Source organism: Cydia pomonella, chromosome 27 (genome assembly GCF_033807575.1).
Source record: "Cydia pomonella isolate Wapato2018A chromosome 27, ilCydPomo1, whole genome shotgun sequence".
Taxonomy (NCBI): domain Eukaryota; kingdom Metazoa; phylum Arthropoda; class Insecta; order Lepidoptera; family Tortricidae; genus Cydia; species Cydia pomonella.
In genome coordinates, this window is record NC_084729.1 from 7,882,602 (window position 1) to 7,906,978 (window position 24,377).

The 24,377-nt window shown below is 34.2% G+C and overlaps 4 protein-coding genes across 5 annotated transcripts in view; 2 read left to right on the forward strand and 2 right to left on the reverse strand.

The window, feature by feature from the left end:
• The window catches only part of LOC133532598 (lysosomal alpha-mannosidase-like), a 79,454-nt gene extending 71,852 nt beyond the window's left edge, over nt 1-7,602 (reverse strand). For both annotated transcript variants that reach the window (XM_061871348.1, XM_061871349.1), the window contains exon 1: nt 7,459-7,602. The gene's annotated coding sequence lies outside the window, so the exon portion shown is untranslated. The remainder of the gene's footprint in view (nt 1-7,458) is intronic.
• Nucleotides 7,603-8,014: 412 nt separating this feature from the next.
• LOC133532604 (uncharacterized) lies at nt 8,015-10,430 on the forward strand. Its single transcript, XM_061871354.1, has one exon. The coding sequence runs from the start codon at nt 8,098-8,100 to the stop codon at nt 9,058-9,060; it is 963 nt and encodes a 320-aa protein (XP_061727338.1). The 5' UTR covers nt 8,015-8,097; the 3' UTR covers nt 9,061-10,430.
• Nucleotides 10,431-12,947: 2,517 nt separating this feature from the next.
• LOC133532797 (uncharacterized) lies at nt 12,948-21,871 on the reverse strand. Its single transcript, XM_061871648.1, has 2 exons — nt 21,535-21,871; nt 12,948-21,459 (listed from the first exon to the last, which is right to left on the reverse strand). The coding sequence occupies exon 2, from the start codon at nt 21,402-21,404 to the stop codon at nt 19,662-19,664; it is 1,743 nt and encodes a 580-aa protein (XP_061727632.1). The 5' UTR covers nt 21,405-21,459; nt 21,535-21,871; the 3' UTR covers nt 12,948-19,661.
• Nucleotides 21,872-22,008: 137 nt separating this feature from the next.
• Nucleotides 22,009-24,142, forward strand: LOC133532799 (partner of xrn-2 protein 1-like). The gene is made up of 2 exons (XM_061871650.1): nt 22,009-22,309; nt 23,852-24,142. The coding sequence occupies exons 1-2, from the start codon at nt 22,146-22,148 to the stop codon at nt 23,997-23,999; spliced, it is 312 nt and encodes a 103-aa protein (XP_061727634.1). The 5' UTR covers nt 22,009-22,145; the 3' UTR covers nt 24,000-24,142.
• The last annotated feature ends 235 nt before the right edge of the window (nt 24,143-24,377 follow it).

Here is a 24,377-nt window from a genome sequence, read left to right on the forward strand (position 1 = left end):
CCTTGAGCGGGGGCTATTATTAGCAAAGATAATTGGAAATAGATGTGTATTGTAAAAAAAAAATGTTTACTCACGTAAATTTACTGCCGTCTTTTGACACACGATAAAACATTGTGTTAAATTTGTTAAATATCAAAAAGACGCGCCATCTTACTGGGCACAACCTAAAGGTTATGGCGTCGCTCGAAACGATGTGGCCATATACCTTTGGCCTTTGTTCTATTAGATGGCGCCACTTTTTACTACATATCAGTGAAAGAATAAGGATGAAAGTCAAATGGCGTTCTAAAAGTTTTTAATCATGGTCGAAAGATGGCAGTAAATTTACTGTGGCTACAAAGTTTTCTTTGACAAGCCAACTCTATTTCAAATTCTCTTTGCTATTAGTAAACATCATGTACTGTTCGCAAAAGGGATCTTCGCGGCGCCTTGTGCGTCTTTGTTTATACTAAGGGAAGACTTTTTGCGATTACTCAAAAACGGCTTAACCGATCATGTTCGCTCTAATTTTCATTGAAAGTTTTTACTAAGCTTTATTTTCATATTTTTTTGGACCTATGGTTCAAAAATTACAGAGGGGCCTTTTTTTTCTTTGAAATGTTTTTATATATACAAGCCATATTGCAGTTTTCTAGCACTTACGACCACGGAGCAAAGCCGCGAACGGACAGACAGATAGACGGACATAACGAAACTGTAAGGGTTCCTAGTTGACTACGGAACCCTAAAAAATATAAGGGCAATCTACAGCATTGCTTACCGTGGCATACATTTCCTGATTTGAAAAAAGGAATAAAGTACCACGAAATAGTAACACAAGTATAAAACGCCACGTTTTTACAGAAATTAAAGAATTTCACGTATTTATTGCGTTTAAATGGTTTAAAGTATACGTCACAGTTTAGAAGCCGTTTAATGATAACACAATATTTTTTATGGTTAATACAAGTTGCAAGTCATAACGAGGAAAATATTTACATGTATCGCAACATTATTACCGCAAAATGAATACCTATTGGTTATTACAAGGTAGTTATTTACTTACGTACTTGTGAATTTATCTATCTTCATGTGAGTAAATAATATATTCCCGGAGTTTAAGGACATACCCGGGGGTATGTCCTTAAACTACGTCCAAAAGAGAGGTATGGGCATTGTGAATGTCATCTCGCTGTTTGTGGTAGGGCACAGCCAGCGGATGTTATTCCAGATCTAGAGCAGAGCCCAACTGGGGAAGTACCTCCACCTTACAGAAAACCGCAGCCAAATAACACTAGACCCTAATCATAGTGTTGTGTTCCTGCCGGTGAGTAAGGTTGTTAGAGCTCAACGAGGGGGCGGGAGGCGCATGTAACTCCTCAGGAGTTGCAGGCGTACATAGGCTACGGAGACTGCTTACCATCAGGCGGGCCGTATGCTTGTTTGCCACCGACGTAGTATAAAAAGAAAAGGTAAAATGCGGCTTCAACACTAAGTATTGCTAATACTAATGTGTGTGCGCATTGATAAGTTTATCGATTGACAAAGGCTTGTTAATTTAATTACTTGCTTACATAAATAAATCGTTATTAATACGCTTTTTAAAATTAGTATAACAAATTAACAATACATATTACATTTACATATGTATTTAATAACATCTTGCAAGTTTGTTCTAAGAATCCGCAGCAAGATCGGTTCTACATACAAACGTAGTTACTCTAAAACTTTGTACTTACCATAGAATATGCCTGTAATTAGAGATGCAACGAATATTCGGCCATTATTCTATCTGAAGCTACATAAACTAATTATAGGTAGAGATGCAAGGAATAGTGGCTTGGCCGAATACCGAATATACGGCGGAGCCATCGGCCGAATCGCCGAATATATATTGGCAAGAAGTTTTCCCTAAAATAAAGTAAATTCGAACGCGCGCGTGCTTGCGCTGTGCAAGTTGCAACTTATTTCTAGCTGTAGGCAGTCTTTGATAGAAATTGCGCTTATTCTGCCGAATACCGAATAGTGGCATAGTATTAGGCCGAATACCGAATAGTGGCATAGTATTAGGCCGAATACCGAATAGTACGTTAATACGTAGATAACGGCAAACGAGGGGTATAAAAAGTAACAAACTACAAGTCAGACTACCTCTATATTCATAGGTAGTAATACAAAAAGATGAGAAAAATAATACAAAATATTTTTTTTACACATTGACAAAATCTAACGCACCGCAATGTCGTGCAGAATAAGCGCAATTTTCTATCAAAGACTGCCTACAGCCAGTGGCGGATTTGCAGTGTTGGCCGCCCTAGGCCCCAGGCCTCGTAGTAACTACTAGCCGCCCCTTTCTCAGCACCCATCATATAGACTGCCGCCTTGCTGCCGCCCCTAATGTCTTGCCGCCCTAGGCCCGGGCCTACTTGGCCTTAGGGCAAATCCGCCACTGCCTACAGCGAGAAATAAGTTGCAACTTGCACAGCGCATGCACGCGCGCGTTCGAATTTACTTCATTTTAGGTAAAACTTCTTGCCGATTATTCGGCGGCCGAATATTCGGCTATTCGGCCGATGGCTCCGCCGTATATTCGGTATTCGGCCAAGCCACTATTCGTTGCATCTCAGCTAGCTCTAGCTTCAGATACCATAGTGAAAATAAGTTTTTGGCAAATATTACAAGCTTTTATTTAACTTGCCCTGTTAGTATGTATGGGACAAATCTTGCAAGTTGAATTTGACCCACTTCCCGGTTTCCGATGATGCTGAAAATTTACATACATATGTAAGTCGGGTACAATGCAATATTATGGTACCATCAAGCTGATCTGATGATGGAGACAGGAGGTAGCCAAGCTTTTATCGCTGACTGTACTTTTCTTTCCACAGGCAACTACCTAATACTCATCAAGGCAATTCTAACAACCCCAAATATAATAAGTTTGCGTTGTTTTATCACTGAGTTCCCATGGTCACCTCCTGTCTCATGAGATCAGCTTCAGGTCACAATAATATCACATTGTCATCCGATTTACATATGACGATGCCTGTTGCAGATGACATAATGTGTAAATACACGTTTTATTTTGACGAAACAGTTCAAAACAATTACATTTTATTCGAATGTTTTTTGGATAAATTTATATTTGAGTGTATATATGTATGCAAATTACAGCTCAATCGGAAATCAGGAAGTCAGTCAAATTTAGCTTCGAATATTTGACCCACACTAACATAGGTACATACCAGTGGCGGCGCGTCACAAATATTCATAGGGAACCCGGAGCTAATTTTGCTTTCCTTTTCTCCATGAACCGATCGTGAAAGTACTCAACGGGCTGAAATTAGATAAGCCGGTGGGAATCGAGTTCTTTGAACGATCCGCCACTGGTACATACATACATACAGGGCAAGTTAATAAAAAGCTTTTAATAAACGGATGCCACTGTATATGTATAATACGATACAAGTGCGAAAAGTAGGAAATTACCTTTGCGCACGTGTAAGTACAACTTTTAAAGTACATACGGCCCTTTAAATTTACGACATATGCACGTATTGTGCTAGTTAACGCACGAGGGCGGTAAAGTACCACCATATGTACTGTAAAACCAATAACATACTTTTTAGGGTTCTTTACCCAAAGGGTAAAACGGGACCCTATACTAAGACTCCGCCGTCCGTCCGTCCGTTCGTCCGTCTGTCACCAGGCTGTATCTCATGAACCGTGATAGCTAGACAGTTGAAATTTTCACAGATGATGTATTTCTGTTGCCGCTATAACAACACATACGAAAAAGTACGGAACCCTCGGTGGGCAAGTCCGACTCGCACTTGTCCGGTTTTTTAAAGGCTTCTAACAGTCCTACCTCTAAATTTAAAAACTCAAACAAAGGGGCATATCTATGTATTGTCAATACAAATTAAATTGTGTAAAACATATTTTGTATAACGTCAATACCCGGGGAGGAAAACGAGGAAAGCAATCATCCACTATCGTCGGTTTTTATCACTAAAATCTACGCATACGAATTCGCTCGCAACTAGTTAAAAATACAGTTAAAGCACAGCATTACAAACTAACTGTGAAACAGAATCCGGTCCACAATACCAGGCTAACAGAACTAGGATTACACAGAATCAATGCGCAAAAACTTGCCCCGGGACGCCTGCCATCCTGATAGCTGTTAAGGCCAGTGCAGACGGGTTGATCAAATCGAGCGATTTGATCAGGAAAAAAACCGCAGAAGAGCAATAGTTTAGTTTAGTTTATTTATCTCTCAATACAATGTTCAAAGTTACTGTAAAAAGATACATAAGATAAGCAATTACTTATCGTATAGTGATCGTCGGATACAATGTGAAATTTAATATTATTACAATAAAATAAATAAATAAATATTATACGACATTATTACACAAATTGACTAAGTCCCACAGTAAGCTCAATAAGGCTTGTGTTGAGGGTACTTAGACAACGATATATATAATATATAAATATTTATAAATACTTAAATACATAGAAAACACCCATGACTCAGGAACAAATATCCATGCTCATCACACGAATAAATGCCCTTACCAGGATTTGAACCCGGGACCATCGGCTTCATAGGCAGGGTCACTACCCACGAGGCCAGACCGGTCGTCCAACAATACAATACAATACAATATAATGTTATAGAGGTAGTTATATACAATGGTATATAAATCTTTGACGACCAATCTGGCCTCGTGGGTAGTGACCCTGCCTATGAAGCCGACGGTCCCGGGTTCAAATCCTGGTAGGTAAGGGCATTTATTCGTGTGATGAGCATGGATATTTGTTTCTGAGTCATGGGTGTATTTAAGTATTTCTAAATATTTATATATTATATATATCGTTGTGTAAGTACCCTCAACACAAGCCTTATTGAGCTTACTGTGGGACTTACAAGGAAGGGTACCCATTTGAAAGCACCAAAAAATAATGAGCACGTGTTTTGTTATATCGGCTAAAACTCATTTTTTCCTAAAAAAATCGACATTCAAAGTTTTATAATATCTTATCGCTAAAGTTACACATAAAGACAGGTATATTTTTAGGAAAACTTGAGTTTAAGCAGATATAACAAAACACGTGCTCATTATTTTTTGCTGCTTTCAAACATATACTCAAACAAGCCATTAACTAGCAAGTTGCTTGAGCATCACTTTCTATAGGAGTTAGAAGATTTAGTAACTTTTTAGTACTTTGAAGGTCATTTTCTCCTAACAGGTTGAGTGTGGGCAGCTAAAAAAAAATACGTGTCCGTTATTTTAGACTGCTCTATAACATATATCAAAATGAATCAAATCGGAGTCGGACAGTTGGGTACCCTTCCTTGTTAGTCAATTTGTGTAATAATGTCCTATAATAAAATAAATAAAATATTATAGGACATTATTACACAAATTGACTAAGTCCCACAGTAAGCTCAATAAGGCTTGTATTGAGGGTACTTAGACAACGATATATATATAATATATAAATATCTATAAATACTTAAATACATAGAAAACACCCATGACTCAGGAACAAATATCCATGCTCATCACACGAATAAATGCCCTTACCAGGATAATAATATTTATTTATTTATTTATAATATTTATTTATTTATCATATAATATTCGCCATATCAAAATGTCAAAAATAATTAATAGGAATAAAAAACTGAAATTGTACCATGATACTACAGAGTTCAGATCAATGAATAAGTTAAATATGATATTCAAATAATATAATGCGAACAACTACTATGGCCAAATAACGCGTAAACATAATCCCTAAAATGCTTAACCAATTAAGCCCAACCGTAGAAAAGTGTACTACTACACTTTTCTATGTTTGGGCTTAATTGGAGCAAATATATAAGAAAAGACTCCAAGCTAATCTTTTAGTTTTTTTTTTATACTATGTCGGTGGCAAACAAGCATACGGCCCGCCTGATGGTAAGCAGTATCCGTAGCCTATGTACGCCTGCAATTCCGGAGGAGTTACATGCGCGTTGCCGACCCTAACACTCCGCACCCTCGTTGAGCTCTGGCAACCTTACTCACCGGCAGGAACACAACACTATGAGTAGGGTCTAGTGTCATTTGGCTGCGATTTTCTGTAAGGTGGAGGTACTTCCCTAGTAGGGCTCTGCTCTAGATCTGGAATGACATCCGCTGTGCTGTGCCCTACCACACAGGGTTGGTCCCATAACAGAAGATGCTCAGTATGACCTATATATCCATCTCGCAAAATATTGCAAGTAATTAAAAACAATATACTTCCTATAACCACGCAAGCCTTCTTGAGCTTACCGAAGTGCTCAGTCAATTTGTGTAGCAATGTCCGTATAATGTTTATTTATTTTATTTATATTTATACTTTTAAATGCGACCTGTAAAACTGTAATAGTACATTATGATACAAGTACGAAAATAGGGAATTACTATTCTCACATGTATCGTACACCGTTTTACAGTACAGCTGGCCGCGTAGTCAACGTTACAATCGTTAACGTTCCGTAGCGTAACGTAGTCATCTCTCTCTATCACTCTTCTTTATTAGTGCGACTGTGACAGTTACGTTTCGTTCGCCACGGAGCGTCAACGATAGGCACGCTGGCTACGTCCTTTAAATTTTCGACATAGTTACTAGGATTTGCAATCCTGATTCGTATGTATGAAATTATCCGAATCTCTATCGCGGATCTTCCCATACATTTCAGATCCGCATAAAAACCTACAAAATCGTATCGAATCAGAGAATCAAGACGCAAAAACATGTCCCGGCAGCTCAAGACGGCACTGTCACTGTCATCCTCATCCTGATAGCCGTTATAGTTATTAGGCCAATCATATTACATCAAAAATTGCGTTTCGAGGAATTAATTCCCAGCAAGCTGGAAATCGTTTCAATACTTTCATTTGGTGCGTCTTAATTTATTTTTTAAATTAGCTCATCCAAAAGTAACTTGAAGGAACTGTCATACTCGTAGGTAACTTAAACATAAAATATACTAAACTTTAGAGGTTTAAAGGAATCTGTATGTCTATTAATTTACCTGTTTCGCCTTTCCATGTAATTATAATTTAAAATAAAGTTAAAAAATATATACCCATCCTTTCTTCTCTATGACAATTATTTTGGTAATACGAGTTTAAATTTCTTCCACCAACTATAGTCTAAAATTAAAATAAACGCTGAGAATCTATATGTAGGTATATTACTTAGAGGTCCCTTAATCATGGGTATAAGAAATAGGTAATAAAATAATCATTTTTGCATTTTTTGTTGCAAAACAAGCTTAATATACGTGTTTTCTGTGATTTCTAACCATGTTATATCATACTATGAGTAGGTAGTAATCAACGACAAATTGGAAAATTACCCTTTCTTACCCGGCACATTGTTTAGTATTGTTTCCTACGTTATATTTGTAAATTTTATAATACATCTAACACTTACCTTAGCAGTAGAATTCCAGCATCAGACAAGGAAGCAACGATTTTTTATTCTCAAAAAATTCTACGTAAATAAATACGCGAAACGAATAACAAAATGACATGCACCCTCAAAGGCTGACAAATAATGACTGACTGATGAAGATGATTGAAATGAAACGAAACGAACTACGAACGGAAGTTAAATTTTCACTATGTATATGGGTAAGTGGTAAACACGGCGAAAATATGTAAATAAAAATAGTATTGAAATTTTTTCTTATATAACATCTTAATAAATCCGTAAAGAATGCGTTTTAAGGATATAATTTAAAAATCACCGGTAAATGCTCCTTCCTAGAACTTGACTATTTTGCTACGGCAACATTTCGTGATCTGTCAGTAGATTACATTCAAGTAGAAACTGATTACGTCAACAAAAATTAAAACGTATTAGACTCTAATAGTATTAAAATAAAGTAGATTTTGTATTGTATAAAAACATGTAAATGTAATGTGTATTTTGTAAAGTATTCTTTGAAGCTTGAGGGTTGTTAATGTTGAGTTGAAGTTGTAACTTGTATTGATCGCAAAGGAATGTTGTTGTTTTGTTTGACCTTTGAATAAAATCGATAATCAATCTAAAAATAAACAGACCGGCAAAATGTCGGGAGGCTGGAGATTCTGTCCGGCCACACAAACCGTCGTAAAAAACTTAAAAACGCGACTAACACCGGAAGAACGCGAGAAACGAAACAAGTGGCTAGCGGAGTTCAAAGAAGAATGCAAGACCGACTTCGGTATGAGCTTGTACAGTTTGCTGGTGACTTCAGCGAACAACCGCGACAAGAGGGAAGCTGCCGAAGCGGAGGCCGAAAATACAAAGCAAGTAAACCCTACAGAAGCTTTCTGTGAGTCTGTTGAAGCCGAACCAGTCGCGCGTTTCGACTACATGCTTGAAGAGGGCACGAAAAACAACATGCTATTCAAAATTCTTGCCGAACGCCTATCAAGTCACGCCGTTGAGAGGATTTGCAAACACATGTTTGAGTCGAAGAATTTAAAAATGCTTGAACTTGACAGTTTTTTCTGCAACTTCTTCCCTATTTATCTAAAGCGGGCATATTCTTGGTTCTCTCTCGATATCATGGTTAAAGCTAACAAGGCTTATCCATTATCATTCCGCTCTTTAATGCTGATATTATTGCAAGACTTGGAAATATCAAATACAATGATAAATGATTTTGTTTTAACATTGGACGAGGCGGGTAAATACGAGTTTATGTCAATTGTTATGGAGCTTGAGCTGTCAACTGAGGAATTTATTCATAACCTCATTTCCATAACGTCGGCATATAAAGGAGCAGAAAAAACAGATAGACTACAGCACTACATCTATAACAGTCTTATTCAGTATTCCACACATTGTTTATCAGATTGGAATTATGGGAGACTGTTGCTTGCATACCTTCACTCAATCAGCCATGGACAGTGCAGCTTTGATATCAGGATGATGGAGCGTTTGATTGAAATGCACCGATCCCCATTCAAGCGGCCATGCATGGCAGTGCTCGGAGATGCTATAGCATCTCTGAATGAAGCAGCCATCCCGCCGAATCCCATGTGATACAGGGAGTGGGTGTGGAATGCTCGACGCATGAAGCACTGGACCGAGCTTTAAAAAGAAGGTAATGGTTCTTGGGAAGCAAAAAGCTGTAAACATCACAATATTTGTTGAAGTTTTAAAGTTTCTCCACTTCTCCAGACCAGAGAAAATTTAATTTTGTCTATGAGAACTAATTTTAACAAAATATTCACTTCGAATTTTAATTTTAAGTAAAAAATTAAAATAGGGAATGTTTTGATTTCATTAGGAAAAGCTAGTGATGGAGTTAAGGGGTCAGCCGCATTCGAGGGAAGCCAGTGCTGTCAAACTTGTCTATCCTGACAGACATTCAGACGTACTCTCAGAGTAAACAACAGCTGAAGCGTTATACAAGGCCTTCTACCGGCCATCCAAAATTGCTTGCGGTAACTTTTTTATTTACTTGTTAAATTAGGAATACATGGTGATGTACTGATGGTGATAAATTTATACATGACTTAAAATTAATTTGCTCAAAAAGACAATTTTGGAACTGATGTTATAACATAAATACAGCATTATTTTAAGTATTAATTACTAAACCTTGTTTTATATCCCAAATAGTAAAAGGACACTGATACGGGTCTTTTTCACATAGTAGTAAGTAGTAGTAAAGTATTGGACAGCTAATAAATTACCAAAATAAATTAACTGGCAGACAAAACTTCCTGCAAACCCCAGGATTTTATCTACCAGTTAAGCTTATTTGAAGATTGTCAAACAGTTTGAAGTCTAATAAGTGGCAAGGACTTTACTTGGACATCCTGAAACAGACCCTAAAAATAAGATGATTAGCTAATAAATTAGTCGATCAAACTATCATGTTAATGTTGACACATATATTTAAAAAATTGGGTAAATATAAACCAGTTGCCTGTATTTATTGGATTATGAACATTATTTTAAGTCAAAAGCGATTTTATGGTAAGTGCCAATCATGGACACCATAAGTGTCGACTGTCAACCAATGGATGTTCTATCTATTTATAAGAAGATATCCTTGAGCCAACAAATTTTCAGGTTGCTAAAAATTTTTGTAATATATAATTATAATGACTTATTCAAATATTGATCAATTAAAAAATATATCAGGCTATATAGTGCAATTGCATGTGTCCGAGTGAGACACTGATATTAAATTGAATTGGAATTATGTTAGAATTCAGATTCGGTTTTTGTCAAAGGCTCCTATCATTATTTCATGTGATTTGCAAATTGAGAATACATGTTCCTCAGTATGGCTGCATTAAAAAAAAAAGAATGTGTGGGTGTTATACAACATTAAGATATAATTAATAGTTGTTTGACTTTACAGTATTATGCGTATATGAAATTTATACTGTAGTGAAAAATATACAAAAATGTAAAAAAAAATCCTATATACTTAACTGATAATTACTTACTTATTCTGAATTTTGCTAAATATAATAATATATACCTACTTAAAAAAGTAATCTGTTTAATAGTCAAATTAATCATTTACATATTATTCAAATTGTTACCTACATATAAACTTAATACAATTTTTAGATCTAATAAACGTAATCAATATAAACATACCGAACAGTAGGACCTTCATTATAAAAACACTAAATATAATAGGGCATTATCATCTGTGTCAGATGCCAAATAAATGTTTTATCTATTTATCTATCAGTTTTTTAAGTTAATAACACTTAACTATGTATTTTTTTTAAATATATTTATTGTAGGCACAGAGAGAGTACATACAAAAAGAGATCAAAACGCCTTAAATAACACTATCTGCAATTTTGCATAAAGTCTGGCCAGAGTGGCCAGTCTTATAATGTATATTTATTTAAAGCCCGACCAGAAATATATGATCATTGTCAAGAGGGCGCTGTTATTCTCACGTATAGGGTGCCAGTTCAGTTAGTATGAAAAATTTAGTTCCAATGAAATTCCGCAATATGGCGCGTGATCATATATTACTGGTCAGGCTTTACTTGTTTTATTGTGAAAATGTAGGTCACTAGTAATGTGCTCAGTTAATTAGTATTTATCATATTATTAAATGTATGTATCACTCTGGGGTAAATCACATATGTATGTTCCACAAGTAGCGGGAAAATACGTGTGTTGTATAGGTGACCGAAATTAAAATACATAACGTATATATTATTATTAATTAAATATTGTTGTACACCCACTTAAGTTTATTGGCGACACCAAATGTGGATAAAATAAATATTATTAAAAGTCGAAACATTCAACAGTATTGAATATGATAGAATATGATAAAATATTATAATTTTTAATAATTTGTTACTTTATTGAACGCATTATGTGAATATTTTTATATTATTATCTAGATGTTGGTATTAACTAAATTGTAATTTTGACATGTAATGTATGTGTACATTATTAATAATAAATATGAATATGAATATCGTATTTGACGAGGTACACAATCGGTTATTTGTATTTTATGAAGCAGATATAATATAGTCATTTTGTGCATAATTAAAATTTAATGAATGTGATATTAAAATGTGTAATTGGAATGTCAGGGTTTTAAGAAAGAAGGGTATTAAGTTTGGCTGTGTATGTGCGTACATATATGTAATATATGTATACTGTAACCCTTTACATTATATACATTTTCTAAGTCCGTAGTATTTAAAATGTAACACTATATTGTTGTCCATTTACTCTGTAGAGTTTGTGAACAAATTCAAGTTGTACCTCTGTATGAAATATCTTAAATGTTAACCTTAAAAGTGTCAAATTGTACTTGTTGTATTTTTGGAAATGTTAAATGTTGGTAAGTAAATAAAATAAATGTCTATGCACAATTGTCTGTAATCTGTATTACTTATTTACCTGTCTTTCCTACAAATAATTGACAAAATTTCATTTTTTCAAATAGGATATTTTATGTCATGTATATGAAAGAAAATTAAATTCTAAGGTACATATGTTTTTATTTCACCTGAAAACCAACTTTTCATTTAAAAATATCTAATCTAAAAGTAGTGAATTCCAAGTGTAGTATGACGTAAATGACGACGGCTGAAAGTTAAAAGAATATTTTACTGAAAGAAAGCCTGCGAAGAAACATATAACACAAAAATCGGCCAAGAGCATATCGGGCCCTGCTCAGAGTAGGATTCCGTAGTTACTCTTCCGTCACAATAAGCTAAACTGGAGCTTAAAGTATAGTAGATTATTAACCAAGGGATGAACTGTGGATGGTACGTCTTTTTACTATGAAGGGGAAACTTTTTGCGATAATTCAAAAACAGCTAAACTGATCATGTCCGCTATAGTTTTCATTTAATGTGTTTCTTAAGCTTTACTTCCACGATTTTTTTCATATTTTTTTTACCTATGGTGCAAAAGTTAGATGGGGGGACACATATTTTTTTTAGTCGGAGCGATTATCTCCGAATATAAATATTCACTTTATCAAAAATGTTTGTTGGAGACCCCTATTAGCTTTGAAAGACATTTCAAACGATATCCCACAGTAGGGTTGAAGCAAAAAAAAATTTTAGATTTTATTCTACGACTTTGTCGGCTTTATTGATTTATATATCCATGCCAAATTTCCGCTTTCTAGCACTAACGTTTACGTTATTTCGCAATTTTCTTAGAAATTAATGAGAAAAAATAAATTACTTATTACATATAGGAAGCATATATTTACCGAAACGAATATATTTATAGCATTTTTCAAACTCAATGGATACGCTGAGATCGCTCACTGGTTTCATTTCATTTAGTCGTAGGTATTTAAAACTCCTAATACCTTGATACTGACGAAATATTCCGACTCGACTGAAGCCATAATTTTAAAAGATTAAATGAAAATCTTGAGTAAGAGAAAGGTGTAAGAAAACGCCAAATTCCAAACCTCACACGTTTAATCAGTCGAAAACCGGTGTCCCACGAAAATGATAACAGTCAAAAAATAACCAACAGTCGGTCGTTGCAAGCATTGACACAAACTAATTATGCGTAGAAAGATATTCGAAAGTAGTGAACAGAAAATAATGATAGACCTCAAAATGAAACTATCTATGTAAACTAGAAACATGCATTATGAAAGTTTTGTATGAAAGCAACAGATGTTTTTCTTCCTTTACTTATGTCTTACATTTGGTAGTTTTGTAAGTTCTTACAAAATGATCCTGTTATGCTGTTTCAGAAATAGTTTTTTTTTTTATTATTGTATCTAGCGGGATTGAGACAATATTCGTAGTCTATATTTATATAGCTTACTCTTGAGTCTTCGTAAGTATAGCAGTAGAGTTAAACCAAGCTAAGTTAACTCTACTTCTGTTAGGGGGGTAAAATTAAGTAAGGCTTGCTGTGTGTGTACAGCGTGACGTTCTAAAGACATATCATTGTTTTCTCATATAATACTTAGGGGCTCAATTTTATTACGCTTTAGACGCCATTACAAAAAACACCATATTGTAAGAAGTTACAAAACAACGAAAAAACTTTTTTATAATCAAGGAAATGCTGAAAATTCCAAACTTTGAATTAGCTTGTGTAACCTGCTTAACTCTTACACATTAATTGTTAGCGCCGTGGCAACACCGCTAGTTTGTCTACAACCAATGATGAATTGAGATGCGGCTCCAATCTGCCAACATAGACGTCCTGTCACGGTCGCCAAATATTAGATTTATTTATTTAAATAAAAACAAGCTAAAGCAAGTTAAGGCTGTTTGTTTGTGTATTAAAAATAAGGATACAAGAGAAGTACCTAGTACATAAAAACTCAGGTCATGACAATGCTTGAAACGACCGTTACATGATATGAACACGACTTTGGAGATCACAGATACGGTACCGAATCGGCCAGACGACACCATTGAAAAACCCAACCTTTAAGAAAAAAGATTAGTAAAGTCAAAATGGAAATTAGCTTAGTCAAAGTTCGGTGGGGTCTTTCTACGGTGCCGTTATAGGGCGCATAATATCGGAGATATATAAGCCATATTATATATATTTTTTTATAAATCGTTTGTTTTAAATCTCAGTACATACAAGATATATTATCTTTATAATGCGGTAACTAAAACCAGTATATGATTAAACCTTGTCAAAGTGACAATAATAAGTTACGTATGAATTTCGTATTCTTTCTTAATGTAGATTTTAATTTCAAGTAGTGTACAAAATTCTGTTTGAATCTCTAATAGATATAAAAATTTGAGATGGATATGGAATAGATATCTCCAATAGTATACGACCTTTTCTTTTAGTATTTTTAAAAACTATTATAACAACAATTTGGATATCAACATTAAAAATCACAGAGTGTTTTAGCAACCTTAGAAGTAGTTGGTTTATTTTAGTCTCAGTATGTGACCATGACCATTGTGAACAATTTTGAGAATCTTACACATATTCTGACTAATTTAAAATTGCCCGTTAATGCTCTTATATTAAATGCGAATAACTATAATTATGCCAAAGTTACTTATTACATGGTATAATACCAGAACTTACATTAGTGATTATTTTTTATATTAATTTAATAATAGGTACTAAGAAGCTATGCCCAAATCCTACACTTATGAAAACTTTTTTAATCACCAATTGCGTTGTTTATGTTTTTTTTTTTCATTACAAATAAAGAAAGACCATTTTTGCATAACAGTGCGTACCTATCTGAAACGTTATCATACATGATCATAATAAACGATAAAAAATAAACAATGTTATACCTATGGTCAAAACTTGAAAAATAAGTCGTTTTCGTAATAGCCTTTTTTGAGATTCTAAAGTACAAATTGGATTACCTAAACTTGTCAGACCAGACATTAGCACATAATTTTATTGCGGAAAGCGTTCGTCTGTCTCTCACAAGCTGATAAATACGTGTCGAAAAAACAACCTGATACTCCAGAATAGTATTGGCACAACTGAACTGATCACCTGTTTATCGCACACTATAAGAGAAGAGATAATGATGTGAGGATTTCAGAGGTGGTCAATTTTTTTTTAATCAACAATTAGGCAATCGACAGGGCAAGGCTGAAAGGCACCAAATTCTATCGGAATTTTGAACACCGTGTGGATGATTGGAGCACCTAAAGTGGTATCTATAATGAAGCTTGACACACATTGATCCGGTGTGTACGTCTGCAGCTTACTGTACCATGCAACCAAAATGTGCATCTAGCTGAATAGTGTCAATTTAGGTATTCGTAATTAAAATTAAGGCTGCAATAAAGGATTTAACATTATTTTATTTAAATTATTGTAAATAATAAATTTATTCATTTAAAATCATTTAAATATCCAACAATTGGCCGTCTGGATCAATGTGAATAAAGCTTAGGGTTAACTGCGTATGCAATAAATATCATATTATCCTCTTTTGTGTAGAAAGAAAATAATTATAGGAAATAAGTAAATAGGAAAAATAAAGATATTTTACAAAATGTCGAAATCTATTGTCTAAAACATACTATACTTGTTAAATTACAGTAATAAAAAGAAAATAATCTTTTTAACACTTTCAAAACTAAACATAGAAAAAAACTCAACAAGACTTCATTAAAAAAAAGAGGATAAATATGAAATTTAATTTGTAAACGCATTTAAGTACATAATTGATTTTGGATAGCTATTATTTTAAATATGAGTATTATTTAAATGTTATTCTTACAATACAAGTGATTTTTGAATTTAGAGCGCTTAATTTTGTCGAAAACAGCTTTTTTGAAAAATTAGCAATAGACATTGAGAATCTAGTGGTATTGACCACTTGTTTTCAATTGTGCTCGTATTTCAAAAAAGTTAGTTCCTCATTTTCCACAGATTTTCGAATGGCGAAAACGAGTGCTCGAAATTCAAAAATCAGTATTGGAACCATTTATATTTTAAATGCCCTCTTAAATAATGTTAGCAGACATGCATTATAAGCGTAGTGTTTATTATATATTTTGCTTTTATAATTTAAACGATTACATTAAATACATATACTTGGAATGTTTTGTGCATCGTTTTTAATAAATTTAGTTTCTATTTTATGTGAGAATTGACTTTAGACTTTAAAGCAGAGTTTGAGAATATGGCATATCTTAATAAATATGTTATTATTCTAAAGTGACTCGTATTCGAGTGATTATTTGATTATTGTTTTGAATTATAAGACTTGGTCGCGAACATTTTATCCTACTGCCATGTATATGTACTAAATTCAGACTTAAGTGACGGATATATTAGACATAGTAATTAAAAATATTTAGATAAATCTTGCAAAATTGAGTTTTTGTATAATATGGATAAAATCTTGAGTGATTTTTTGTTTCTTAAGTTTATAAATATGGAACTTTCAAGTTATCAGAAAAACAAAATCCCAACGGCATTTTTAAATTTATCAACAGAAATTAAGCTACATTTTTGATTACATGTATAAATAGAAGAGGATCCAATTTATAACTACTGTCCCTATTTAATTAGATTAACTTTTAATATAGATAGCGTTAGTATATCTTAAAATTACAATAACCATATCTAATTCTACCATACACATTGTATATTATCTTAGAGTACGTACAGGCGGAGGCGAGACAGTAATGAAGTAAGTCAAAAATTTCGTAAAACAACGGACAATCTACTTTTAAATGCACAACCATGTATAAATTCTCTATTTATTTTTCATATGACAACAGTATTTTTGCTAAAACGTTAATTTGTAATTTTTTACTAAATTTTTGACTTACTACCTCAAATTTTCAACAGTGGCATCAAAATAATCAGTCTTTTGGGTTGGGTGGATTATCTACAGGATTGAGATCATATTTATTAACAGTTTTGACATTTTTAGTTGGTGGCTTAATTCAATGCTTCGATAAAATTATTTCAGTCAGTAAAAACTTATTGCGGAAAGTTTTTTTTAATATTTAAACTAAGACAAACTAGATGTTCAAATGTACAGTTTACCGATTGTGTGATTTATTCTACTAAATAAAATGTAAAAAAATAAAAAAAAAACCAGCGAACAAAGAAAAAAAAACTTTTTAAAATTTTGTCACTTAAAAAAATATCGGACGTTAAAATGCTGTTTAATAAAAATAATAAGTACTAAATGTCAATATGAACACGTGGTACATGAATTAAGCCATTATCTCGCCTATTTGAGAATCACATACTACAAAATACTTAAAAAACTTTTTTTTTTTCGAATTTTGAATTATGCTTTTTCATCTATAGGCTACTTATGCTACGCTACTAGTGCTTACTCTAACTAACACAATAGTGCTAAAAAAAGCTTAGATTACGAACAAAAAACTTCAAAATTTGGTAAGTCTTTAGTCAACCCTGTTTTGAAAATAAATTAGGGCAGATTCGTTTTCTTATAGACTTCACTAGACAATGTAGCTTAGATTTTTCTGGGTTTATGCTTGAAAATTGTTATACAGAGGTTTTCAGAAAAAAGTGTACGGTTAACTTTTTTTCTAATAGCTAACAAATGATGCTTAGAATAAATTTAAAAGTGGAAAAATTACTGCCTTGGGTGAAAAAAGCCCAAGGCAGTAATTTATTCACTTTTAAATTTATTCTAAGCTTAATAGCATCGTTTGCAGACGTTTCTGCTTGTTAAAAATTAACAATTATTCTTACAACGGCCATACAAATAAAACAAAGCATGTAGACGTTTCGTATGTAAAACTTCTATTCTCTCTATTTCTTTGTATTACAATTTCTAACAACGAAATCTAGTACCAGGGTGCCTACCGCGAACCACGTTCGACGTGCCTCCCCGTCACACTTACGTACGAATTTACAAGTGCGACAGAGAGGCAGCACGTTGAACGTGGTAGGCCCTCAGACATCCATATATTTGAATGTTCATGTGAAAGTGCTATTTCAGAATGTCGTTTTATAATTAGAGCATAACTTCGATTGTATTGCGGCGTCTAGGTTCGTGCGACTCTAATGGGATCATCCATTTTGTCTACCCCTCCCCCCTCCTTTTCACACTTGGTCACATTTGGCAAACCCACCTTCCTGGTGTGACGTCACATTTTTGGCAATTTTGATTTCAACGAAATCGGCAAATCGAATTAGGTATATTTTTTACAAAAGAAATTTTATAACCCAAAACTGATTAAGAAATAAAAGTAAACGAATAAATACGATTATCGTTCCAAAAACTGTTATTTAACTGTGCTACGAATAAAAATGATTGAATACATTTTCGGGTACTAAAGAAGTTAAAGTGACATCACAGTTTGTGACCCTCCCTCTTGTCACATGTCACATTGTTAGTAGTGTGATGTAATTAATGGATGACCCCTATATACTGGAATCTTAATAGTTACAATTTTTATTTAAATATTATTCAGCTAACGAGCAGACGAGCCTGATGGAAAACTGTCATCGCGGCCCATGAACATAAAATTTAAAATAGCCACATGTCTACAAGACTCATAAGAAAACGAAAGAGGCGGTACTAATTTATCGATTGGCCTTAATTTCTCTAAATCTCAGTAAAATGGGCGGGAAATATTATGAACACATCAAACTTGAGTTTCGGCAGTGAGCACCTAGATGTTTGCGCCGTCCGGTAGAGGTCGCGAGTGCCGAACCAAGCCTAATAGTATAGCAGAGAAAATAAAGAAGGAAGTCATTGATTTTTAAGTAAAAATCAAAGTCGAAACATTATTAGGTAGCTGTTTGTAAATTTTAATTTTTATTATTATACAGCTTAGTTCATTGCTCTGATGTTACGTTACGAAGGATAGTTTTAGATGAATTTAATGCAAATAAAAGAAATATTGAAAATAACCGCTTAGAGGAGTAATTTTGTAGATATAAACAGTCAGAATAGAAACAATTGGTAAAGGCAGTAGCGACATCTAGCGGATTCGGTCAGCAAACTCAACCAAAAACAACTTTAACCTTATATCAACAACAATATGGCATTGATCGCTTTTTTTTTCAAAAAAAAAAAGACGATAAATAAAAAGGTATATAATAAAAGATAACTCAAATTGAAGAAAAGTAAATATTTGAGCTAGATCTGAGATATTACTTAAAGTTATAGTTATTTTTTTGTAAAAATGTAAATATGGTAACCAATAAGTCTAGAAATGAAACTAGAATTGATTTTAGAGTTCAGAGTAAATTATAAAATTATAAATAAATTATATTTCTGTCCTTTGATTTATTTTATAAAGTGTATTTTAATTAAAAGGAAGCCCAATATATAATTTTATTTATCATGTTTGAGTTTTATTTCAAATAAAAGGACAGAAACTGCATAACATAATAAACGGCATTGCAATGTACTGTCAAATTACATTTTGACAGTTATTGCAAAGCCAAGAATTCTGTAAAAAAAAATCTATGCAATTCTAAATTTGTAATGAATTTGGAATTCACATAGCTATAGATTTCTCGACAGATTTAAATAACATTGTAATTTTAAAGAGTATGTGTGTATTTGAGTCGAACTGTGTGTATTATGCTTGAAATAATCAAATGTGAGCTAATAGGGTTACTTCTTAAGCAAATATTATTTGATTGCACAAGTATTATTGAGTAGAATACTCACACATGCTCTTTAAGATAATAAAAAAAACATGCACTTACTCTATGATTTCATCTAGCTTTTCACGTCTCTCAATATGTTCGGGCTCTAAAATGTGTGCCATCAGAATGGATTCGCCGGCGATAGGATTCTCGAAGCACAGGGAGCAGGCGTACACAGCGTCTCCGAAGCAAACAATCTTGTTAACATCCCGGTACATTGTCATCGGATTCAGCACTGTACTTGGCTGTATTTCTTTTCCAGCAGCAACACACTTTTTTATATAAGCTGTTTTGTATTGAAAATGTATCTTCTCACAATGTGTTTGGCTCAAAATATGACGTAGCAGACTGTTCTCATCAGTTTCAGTGATTTTACAAGTAGGGCAGTAGAATTTTATGACATTCTTGCATTCAAAATCTTGATTGGTTGCTTCACACTTGAGCTGAACACTGTGGACTTGTACGTAGAATGTGATACGTTCAATGGCTGGTATTTGAAGCAAGTCGCTGTACAGGCTAGTGTCTTGGAAGCTGCAGTAGCTGACAATTTGATCAAGAGATTCGGAATAAGCTGTTAAGGTGGACGAATCTAAGCTGAAGTTACCGATTGATGATGTTATAGATTGATTTGATAGAGATCTTTCATCCGATTTAGAAGTCAAGCCAGAGTCCGATTCAGACTGAGAGTGACAGTTACAGATACATTTGGAGTCACACAGATCTGTGTTCTGTTCTTCTGTGCCAAATAGATTAACCATGGCTTCTCGCAGATCTGGAAAATCAAAGTGTCGCATTTTCTTCTTACTCCTCAGCTTAGTTGTAAAAGGTTTTCTTTCTTTTGATTCATTTAAATAACAATTGACAAATTCATCTATAGTATGTTTTACAGACATAAGCTGCTTTTTAAATTTTTGCTTGGTAATAACATCTTCTTTTTCAACAATGACATTCCATGGACCTGAAGGGCTTGGAGCGCGGCTGTCCACAAATGCGGCATCTAGCATCTTTGGCTGTTTTACTTCACCCCCTAGTACAGTTGGCACAAGAGATCGGCAATGGAATATTTTGGAGACTTCTATATTAAATTGGAAATCAGACAGAAGTTTTTTCATGAAATAATCAATTTTCTCTAATTTGTTTTGATAGTTAACAAGGAGAGAGATCCGTTCTTCTTCATTCTTATCCAGCTCCACGTCTCCAAACGACTCAAGACTGGTGGATCGTGCCAACTGTTCTTCCTGCATTGGTTGCACTTTACGACACATTTTGACTTTCTCTCGTGATGTTATAGAACCATCAGAGTCCGAATGGTCTGAGAGAGACTGAATATCGCCATTATCATCAGAATCGTCATCAGACAAGCCAAAATCAAATGACTTGTTAAAATCAAAGTCTTTGAATATATCAGCACTCTTGACCTCCAAATGCACATGTTTCGGTGTGTTCTCGCTGGGAGTATCATCTGAATTTTCCTGACTATCGCTGATTCTCGCGTCTACATCGACCTTTAGTTTTTTACATTTTCGTTTAGCTTTCTTTGAAACTGGCGTTTCAGGGACGTTTAAGATATCAGTATCAGAGAGAGAAGACTTCTTAGCAGCAAAATTTTTGACAGATTCGGGTAATTTTAGGCTTGTAGCATACCTGGATGTGGAATCGGGCTCGGTTCTCTCGAAATCTATGCCTTCCGATGTTTCGCCAAAATGTTTTTGTGCTCGTTTGGCCTCCTCGTACCCAGTGTCGCCTGGTTTACCGAAATAATTGATGTTAGAAAGCATCTTCCTGAGAGAAAACGCCATTTTTGTCCCATCTAAGGCTCCAATCGCAGAAAAATACTCCCCTCGTACCAATCAGCTGGTGACAAAAATATTTTCATTTAGCTACATGAACAAAGAGAAGTGAAGAAGATAATTATTGAACGATCATTACCTTTTATCAGTCCTCCAGCGAGTAACAAAGAGTAATTAAATATATCACGTCATTGTAACAAAGAAAATGCAATGTTTTATTTCAGAATACCTACGAAATGTAAAATATGAATTGCGACAAAGATTCTAGATTGACAACAAATGGTATACTGCACGACCAATATGAAAATCACTATGTCATCTCTCTTGGCGCTAGTAGTCATAGTATTAAGATCCATAAATGTAAATAGGGCAACAATTAAGTGACATCTTTATTTTTACGGGAAGCAAAGTACATGGCACATCAATATTTGAGGAAGGTTTGAGTAGCAGCTATATACTTTTCTATTTTGAACATTTTAATCACTTATTATAATCTTAATATGAAATATAGTTCCTTTTGAATAATTTTGATTTATCAAATAAATATAGTATGAAAATATCGTGGAAAACTTCCACTTCACTTCAAATATTTTGGCCTACTTGAACATTCTCAGCTGTCAAGTCCTATTATTATTTGCCAAGTGCCTGAAGTGCCAATGACCCCATTTTTGACGTTTTGTGGTACTGAACAGGCTGATCCAAACAAAACAAATCCCGTATTTTACTCATAATTCAGCAATTATAACCACCATGAAACCCACAGGCGACATAGACTCGCTCCGCACCGAGCACGAATCCGACGAGCAATGGACGGTGCGCCGGAACTTCATGCTCGAACATAAAAACGATTTTGGAGAAGACGAGCTGATCACGTTGGCGCAACTCTTTACCAATATCGAGTTCCTTGGTTGTAGGTACGTCAATATCGCTGCATATGAAGGTACAAACAATAATTAATAACTCAAATAGGTTATAGGCGTTCCTTTCTGACAAATTGTACAAGTTGCCTTTAGTCGCACCTGGGCAAGCGAAAAATGTGCACGTATTAGCGAGCTCCTGCTCACCGAAACAAGCTCATGTATGACAGAGATGAATGGAATGCGAAAATTAATCAAAAATAACAAATTTCTTCCTAGACATAGAAATAAATATGGAAGTATTTTTTGTGCTCCTTTTGTAAAGTTATATAGTATCATTGGGTACAAATAGTTAAATATTTTTGCTACCCTCTTCCCTCCGCTGTTTGAAACCTGTATGAGAGTTAGACTAAGCTAAGCTGGCAGCGTTTTTGATAGCCCAGATGGTGCAAGTGTTATTTAAATGTCATAATCTTCGAGAAGATTATGACATATTAATAACACTTGCACTGTCTGGGCTATATCTAAAATCGCTGCTAACTTAGCTTGGTCTAACTATATATTTTTATTTTAGTTGGCTTTGGGAATTAGAAGCATCCGCTACCCCCTGAGAGGTGAGAGGTCTGCCATCTTGTAATTTCTTGACAGGTTAAGCATCGAAGGCACAGACCTATTCGGCATTCAGCCACAGTTGAAAATTATGTATAATTTGTAATATTTGAAATGGCTGTTAAATTAAATAATATTAAACATAAACAAAAATATTATATTATAAGTGTCAGTATTTAAAAGTAAAACTCATTTATGCTACTTAGTTTGTATAAGTGACATAATTTAAAAAATGTTTTTTTTTAACAATCCATAACTCCCGCGGGAACCAAATAGCCCTATGTCCTTCAGTACATGTGATGAAAAAACTATTTATATTAGATTTACAAAAGCAAAATATATTTATTTCAACTTGAATTTACTATTTAGCAAGGTACAAGTATTTTTGGACAAGATTATTTGTATCTTTCAGTAGTATAAAGAGTTTATGTTACAACTTAAAATTGAATAGCACTTACAATAAAACTATTTATGTTAGTCAGGGGTAAAAGGAACATAAAGGCGAAAAAAAATACTAGTATAGAATATTCATCCTGTTAAAATAAACATAGCCGGGTATTTTTGATTCACATTCAATTCCCAAAAATGTATTATGAAATAATAAAACTATGGGTGTTTTAGAAATAAGTACTTAACAAGGGCATTGCCAGGGGGCAGCTGCCCCGTCCTACAGAAAAAAAACTAACAAAATGTATGCCCCCTTCCCCTTCCCGCGCCATTGGCAATAGCAACTGCCCCCTAGCCTATCAGCTGGGGACGTCCTTGGTACAATTGCCATAAGATATATGGGAGGGGCCAAAGTGCTCAAAAATATCTGAACACTCAAATTAACACCCCCACAATAGACTTGTTCAGATATTTGTAGGCACCTTGGCTGCCCTGATATATCTGATGGCGACTGTATGTAACATTCAAAAGTTATTTCAAACATTAATGCATCTTATGTTATCATACCCCACCTGACTGTGACCTGACCTTTATTTTATTCAGATACCCACCCGAGACAATGAAGAGGATAGCCAAGCTGTCGGAGAAGGTGGCCTCCAACTACCGAGACAGCCGGAAGAACAAATTAAAGCGTACATTTGTGCAAGCCAGCAGTGCTGCTGAGCAGAAGGCTAAGAGGACTTTCAAATAAATTTCATATATACTCTGGCACACTCAGCTTCTCAGAATGTATGTCAGAGTGTAAGTAAACTATATGTAATTTAAATAGCCTTTATTATTTATTATTAAGGTTTCCATTATAAGAAATACAGTAATTTGGTTTCACAACTTTAATTTCAATTTTTGATTTATGCCTTCTCCATTTATTTCTTTACTTTGCTGTTTGCTTCCATTTACCTCCTCCAATTCTAATTAAATCATGTAACCATCTAAACTTTTGTGGACAACTGTTTTTTATTATACCTAGGGCACCACTGTACACTTGTCCACGTTTTCTCTCATCTTGTGGCCTCCAGTGCCACTTTTGTTCTTTTATTATTTTAGTTGTTTATGATTTCGCCTTGATTAT